General features: G+C 37.8%; 1 protein-coding gene across 1 annotated transcript; it reads right to left on the reverse strand.

Annotated features, from left to right (window-relative positions):
* Nucleotides 1–2,290: 2,290 nt before the first annotated feature.
* Nucleotides 2,291–6,605, reverse strand: LOC144977973 (uncharacterized). Its single transcript, XM_078923380.1, has 2 exons — nt 6,531–6,605; nt 2,291–5,821 (listed from the first exon to the last, which is right to left on the reverse strand). Exons 1-2 carry the CDS (start codon nt 6,531–6,533, stop codon nt 3,701–3,703), a joined length of 2,124 nt encoding a protein of 707 aa, XP_078779506.1. The 5' UTR covers nt 6,534–6,605; the 3' UTR covers nt 2,291–3,700.
* Nucleotides 6,606–7,483: the final 878 nt, after the last annotated feature.

The following is a 7,483-nucleotide window of genomic DNA, read 5'->3' on the forward strand; positions in this document are numbered from 1 at the left end:
CTAAAAGTCTCACCAGACACTAGCACTAGATCACACTAAGAGAAACACACTCAAATGTTTACAAATTATATGTTTAAAAATATATAAATGACAGTACATAACAGAGAGATGATTTACAAGGGAAAAAAATATCAACTCCCAAAATTATACCTATATTATATATATTCGACTGTTTCCCTCCCAGCCAAGGACTCTGATCAAGGTCAAGACAAATCTAAGCAATCTCATTCCAAGACAAAAACAGATGCATGGTTATAGAAGACACAGCGAGTACTTCCCTGTTCACAATGGGAGGTCAGGAACCCCACCCAGCGGCATCGGCTTTCATTTTCAATAAGTTTCAATGACACAGAGTAATGCTCATGAAGTCTTGAAATTGGAGCACAATTTGTTCGTAATTTTACGAATTTTTTGTAGTAGTAGGGAGGTCTGGAATAATTACGAAATTTTTGTAGTAGTAGGGAGGTCTGGAATAATTACGAAATTTTTGTAGTAGTAGGGAGGTCTGGAATAATTACGAAATTTTTGTAGTAGTAGGGAGGTCTGGAATAATTACGAAATTTTTGTAGTAGTAGGGAGGTCTGGAATAATTACGAAATTTTAGGTCCATAATTAGAACTTCGTGAGTATCTCTACTCGAAGTCATCGAAAATTATTTTTAATGAAATTTAATGCCAGACTTCATATTCTTAGGATTTTAAAGTGTTATTTTATCTTTGTGAAGGTAAATTGTTGACTTTTAATGTTAACAAAGTGACCATTAGATATTTGTTTCCTAAAAACTACGACTTTTTTTTTTTTTTTTTAATGGTTTTACGGCGCTTGCAACACATTTAGGCTATATCAGCGCCAGTAAAAAGAAAGAAAATGGGTAAGTAAAAAGTTCTAGAATTACAATTACAGCACCCAAGAAAATGTAAGACATAAGGGAACTGGGAACAAATAGGGATCAGGTGTAGATTCCAAGAGCATACTACCAATGTACTTAGTTTGAGATCACCTAAAGCACAAAATCCAACAAAGAGGAACACACTCAAATGCCTACATTATACATTGAAAATAACTAATATAATAATACATAACAGAGAGATGATTTACAAGGAAAAAAATATCATCTCCCAAAACAATAACTATGCATTCGACTGTTTCCCTACCAGCTAGGACTCCGGTCAGGGCCAGGACAAAACCAAGTAATCTTTGTTGTTTGTTGTTTGTTGCTTTAGGTCTCTTCCAACACAATTGAGGTTATATGAGAGACCGCTGAAACAAAAAAACAAGCAATCTAACAAAAATAGTACAAATGTAAATCAAAATCATAACCTAAAGATTTCATAAGCTAAATTATAAATAACCAAGAACAAACAGGCAGAAGATTTACAGAAAAAAAAATATCCCCTGTCAAAAATACAATCACAAACCAAAGAAGCAGGAAAGGCTAGTAAAGAGAAGAAGAAACGACATCACTATCGGATCGTACACCCATGCGAACATCATAGGTATATGATTCAAGGGTGATGCTCCCATCCAACCACCCGCACCAAGTAATCTCATTCCAAGACAAAGACAGAAAGCATGTTGGAAAACAGATATAAAGGGATAGAAGATGCAGTATGTACCCCCCCCCCCCCCCCCCCCCCCCCCTGCCCACTATGGGAAGTCAGAAACCCCACCCAGGATTTATTTTTTTCATTTTCCAGTAGGCAGATCTGTATTTGTATTGAGTGAATTGGGCGTGTTCAAAAGCAATTCTTCATGGGTTGAATCCTCCATATTATACACGAATACCATTTATATGGCCAAATAATATCAGGGTAGAAACAAGAAATGTCTTTTTCTGCACAATTAATAGGGGGGAAACAATACTATAACAGTAATAATAGAGCAATGATTTACTAGAGATAATAAATCAAAATGTCATCTCTCAAAAAAAAAAGGAATTACATATATGACTGCCTCCCTCTCAGGTAAGGATCACTGCCAGGACCAGGAAATAAAACGAGCAATCTCACTCCTGTGAGAGAGAGAGAGAGAGAGAGAGAGAGAGAGAGAGAGAGAGAGAGAGAGAGAGAGAGAGAGAGAGAGAGAGAGAGAGAGAGGTTGATTGAGAGAGAGAGAGAGAGAGAGAGAGAGAGAGAGAGAGGGGGGGTTGGGACATATGGGGAATAAAAGACACAACAAAAGTGACCTTCCGTCCATTGTGATGTGGAAGGTCAGAGGACCCCCCCCCCCCCCCCCCCCCAATCGCCGCCATCCCCAATCTATACAATCAATAAAATCCTGAGCAATGCACTTTTACTGAATACATTGGAATCCTTTGGTTTATTATTGAAGTGAACGTGTAAAGATTTGTTAATTGGAAATTGTATGTAAATGTACAATTTATACTGTGGCAGTTGCCTAAAAATAAACATTTTTTTAAAAAGCCAACACCTCTGGACCAGAGAGAATGGTTGACTTTGTCAATTATGTATCAATGGAACACACATAGATTAAGAACAGAATATTTGGGACCAACAAGAGGTCTTGATTATAAGCAGAAGTTGACGTTAAGAGTGTTGACTTTATGCGGATTCTTCTACTACTACAATGACATGTTGTGCAATAAGTAAATTGGGGTTTTTTTTTATTTTTTTTTAAGGGTTTTACGGCGCTTGCAACACATTAATTTAGGTTATATCAGCGCCAGTAAAAAGGAAGAAAATGGGATAGTAAAAAGTTCTAGAATTACAATTAAATCACCCAAGAAAAAGTAAGACATAGGGGAACTGGGAACAAATAGGGATCAGATGTAGATTCCAAGAGCATACCACCAATGTAATTAGTTTCAGATCACTTATAAGTCTCATCCGGACACAAGCACAAAATCCAACAAAGAGGAATACACTCAAATGCTTGCATTATACATTAAAAATAACAAATATAATAACACATAACAGAGAGATGATTTACAAGGAAAAAAATATCATCTCCCAAAACAATAACTATGCATTTGACTGTTTCCCTCCCATCTAGGACTCCGGCCAGGGTCGGGACAAAACCGAGCAATCTCACACCAAGACAAAGACAGAAAGCCAGTTGGAAAACAGATATAAGGGGATAGAAGACACAGTAAGTACCTCCCTGCCCACTGTGGAGGTAGGGAACCCCACCCAGGTGCAATAAGTAAGACATGATGAAAGAATCTCCAAATATAATGATATTGCTGTCCACAGAGCATTTCTTTTTAAATAGGAATAGGAAAGGAGAAGGAAAAATAATCCTTTTATTTGGATTTACATCAACTTGTCTCTGTCGTTATCTATGAAATCTTTAACATTGTTTCCTTCCTCACACTTACAGAGCACTACACAATCTTCTTATTCCTCATCTTCACAGATCCCTCATACATATATTTATGTCTGAAATTTATAAATTTCCCTATTTTCTTTGTATAAATTTCACATATTCCTCGTTTTTATTTTTATGGATTCTTCGTCTTAAATATTTTGTCAGAGCAAGGACAAGAAATAAGTGCTGCCACTAACTGTCCTTTCACTCTCAACTTGTTCCCTTATCTCTGAATGCTTGGATTCATCCAACTCACTTATCGTCTTAAATATTTTGCCAGAGCAAGGACAAGCACGTAGTTGTGCTGCCAATGTACTTTCACTCTCAACTCGTTCCTTATCTCTGAATGCTTATGCTTGAGGAATCATCCAACTCACTTATCCTCCTGATCTCTATTTCCATTCTGACTTTCTTTTCCCATATCATTCTCCTCTTTCACTTCCACCTCCTCCTTTTCCTCATCAACCTCATCAGCATCATCTTCCTCCTCTCCCTCTTCACTTTCATCCTTAAGACCCAGTTCTGAATAGAAATTCAACCATGTCTTCATCTCAATATGTGTCCGCCATGATCTCATCACCTCTTCTTCTTCATCGCTGTCATCTTTGGAAAATATCATACCACAATACTGACAGAAGCATTCTGTCATTTTGACTTTTCCATCATTGTCACTATCATCTTTCTCAGTCTGTTTGTGGCCACCTTGCTCTTCGACAAAGCACCTCACAGCCCGGCGACATAATTCCATTTTTAGAAGCTTCTTCATATACGTGTACGGACGCGGAATTTTAGGAAGCTTGACTTGGGAATGGGTAAACAACACAAACGTATTTATCTGAATTAGTTCAAAAAACCATCGGAAGAACTTCTTGTCCCAGCATCTTACAGGTCTATCATAGCATCCATATCTTTGAAATGTGCTACAAATCTTCCTACCACCTTTTGACATTGCATTATAATTATGAAACATGCTAGGAATTTTCATACCTTCCATGCGTACATTTTTCACCTCAGCATGATTTGAAATTAGGGCAGATGACAATTTAAATGCTTTGTCTTTATGCATAGCAATAATATTTTCTTCATGTTCGTCTATGAGCCACTTGATCTCTCCAGCTTTCACTTTCAGTTTACGCAATTCTTTTTCCATCCGAATAATATTAGTATCTTTCTTTGTATTTACATGCCCAGTATAATAAAACCTTTCACCTAAATGTTTCAGCACAGGCAAAGGTGAATAATGTCTATACAAGCTTAAATGATGTCCAACGCAACAAGGGGATAAAAGCTTGTCTAGAATTCCTTTCAGTTCATCACATCCCATTTTTTTCGGCTTGTATCCTTTATGAACGGGACCATAGTAATTACAGAGATTGACGACGTAACCGGTTTCATTATCCACCAAGCCAAGTGTTTTCACGCGATGACACGACCCTTTGTCACCTCCATGAGACCAGCCCCTCCTGGCTGCACCAGTTACAAACTCTTCAACATTCAAATTTTGTCCTGGATAAAAAGCAGCAGAGAAGTTTGTAACAACTGATTCTACAAAGTCCACCATCGGAGTCGGTTTGCTAAAATCACAGAGCTCAAGCACAATGTTGTAGATTTGAAGGAATCTTTGTTGGGAAAATATATATTTGTAATAACTCCCAACATATAAGCTCTCATAGCCCCAATAGTATTTCATGCTAGGTAATGTCATGCTACTCATGGAAGCTAGCACCAAAAAGAATTTATACATCTCCCCCAAAGTTACATCTTCCCACACAACATTTTCCTCTTCATCTTCACTTTCACTTTCTTCCATCTCAAACAAGAAACGAGCAGAAGCCCCCTCAGTAAAACTATCCAAAAATTCAAAATCACTTTCACTTTCACTACTAACATTCATTTCACCCATGTTACCCTGACTTTCAGAACCTTCCTCCTGTCCAATTTCCTCAGCTGATTTTTTGTGAGCTCGTTCATTGATCATCTTCATGAGCGACTCCATCAAATCTTCAGTCAGAAGTGCATGAAAACATTTAAGCGGCAAAGATCCAGGTGGAACAATATCAACATTAATTCCTTTTTGAGGTGGACAAAATGAAATATTTCTCTGTGTTGAGCCATGTTTACATTCTTTCCAACCTGAGGCTGAAGCAGGTTTCTTGCTGTCCTCTTTTGAAGTTGAAGCAGAGGTTTGAGTATCTTGTTCAAGACCTTCATTCCTTTGTGCTGAGTTTGAATTGGAACTCGAATCACTTTCACTGTCACTGTCACTAGTGCTGCTATGTTTCCTTTTTCCAAAACACAACATGCTGGGATCAATATCAGATTCAGAGTCACTTCCACAGTCATCGCTATCACCGCCGTCTAAATCAGAGGCAGACAAGTCATTTCGAACCGCAGTGGATACCTCAGTCTCAGTACCATCATCCTCTTGTGATTTTGATTGATCTCCTTCTCTTCCTGTTGTTTCAAGTGAATCAGCATGTGACTGTGAAGCCATCTGTACAAATATAAAGATAAAGAAAAAGGATAAGGGTTAGAGAAAAGTGAGTGAGAAGGGGGGGGGGGGGGGGGTATAAAGTAGTCCTTCAGAGCCACCAGGTCCATGGATGGAACCAGAGTTTATCCCGGATTCTATAGCGTGAAACGGACAATAGCAATTGCTAGTTACCCTTTGGATAGGACGCTAGTCTATCGCAAAGTATTTCCGCCAGATCTAACAGATCCAGCTACCCATTCACTACAGGGTGGACAGGGAGGGTCAGAAAAAAATCTCGACTGCACCCGGGATCGATCTAGGTCCCTTTGGTTGTGAAGCTTATACTAAACTAATTACTAATACTGAGCCAGTGGGTCCAAAAAACGACCATATTATTTACACTTACACTACACCACGGGGTTCGCTAAGTCCCAAAGATCAACTTGAAAAACCAGGCGGAAAATAACCAAATTTGATTACTCTCCGCCGGGCGGAAAATGATAGATAGCCAACTTTAAAAAAAAAAACAAAAAACAAAGGGACTAATTTATAAAACTGACTGAAAGTAAGAACTTAGTGAGTGTAAGTGTACTGGAACTCAATCAATGCTGAAACGCAGTTACCTTGTTCTATTTTTTGTTTTATTTACAAAGTTTATTACACCGTTCTCTCTCTCTTTTATGTTTTCTGTTTTTAATTTTAAATCCAACACCAAAGGGTTCAATCTTACCATGAATAAAGAGGGATACTGATTTAAATCGCCTTGTTTACCTTTATGATCTAGCCTCGACGCCCAAGCAGGGTTGCCAGATTATTTTTCAACAAAATGCCAGGGGAAGACTCAAAAAATGCCAAAACACTCAAAAAAATGCCAAAGTCTGTTGACTCCCACCCCCACTAAGAAAACTACTCACTTTTGATAGACAATTTACTATCATATCCTGGTGGCTTGCGTGTTTTCTTTTCTTTTTTTTTCTTTTTTTAAAAATTATACTAAATTTCCTGTTGGGGTAATTTTTTTTATTAAGAAAAGGTGTCATTTGAAGTATAATATACAAGAAAAGAAAATGCCAAATGAAAATGCCAAATGCCAAATGATTTTTCTAATGCCAAACGGTTTTCAAAAATGCCAGATTTTTGGAATCTGGCATTTAAAATGCCAAACTGGCAACCCTGCGCCCAAGGCTTGATACTTGATATTGACGGTTGCCGCTTAAGTTTTGCAAAAATCCGCCAAATTATTTTTATTCCCATTCAACGCGTGGATAGAGACATTGTGCCAGTATTGTTGAATTGCAGTCTATCACCGTTTATCTTGCAACTTCCCTGCAACCCTTCTTGGGGGGGGGGGGGGGGGGGGGGGGGCTGCATCTTTCCTTGTTATAGATTGATAAAGAGACAAAATTCATTCGGAAATCAGCAGATCGATACCTTTTACATACAAGACTGGAAAAGTTTGCAACAAACGATCGGCATTCATTTCACTTGATAACGTATGCACACGTCAACCAATTTAATCACAAAACAAGATTTTTTGTTATTGTTTTTGCGAATGTGTTGCTGCTGAAGTTTAACCAGGTAATTGTTTGTTATAAACAACTCGAATGATGACGTCGAACATTTGTAAAATAAAAATATTTTTTTTTAATAAGATTTTTTTTTTTAATTGAGATTTTATACGGA

Source organism: Berghia stephanieae, chromosome 8 (assembly GCF_034508935.2).
Source record: "Berghia stephanieae isolate SIO BIC M18660-M18661 chromosome 8, UCSD_Bste_1.3, whole genome shotgun sequence".
Classification (NCBI taxonomy): Eukaryota; Metazoa; Mollusca; class Gastropoda; order Nudibranchia; family Aeolidiidae; genus Berghia; species Berghia stephanieae.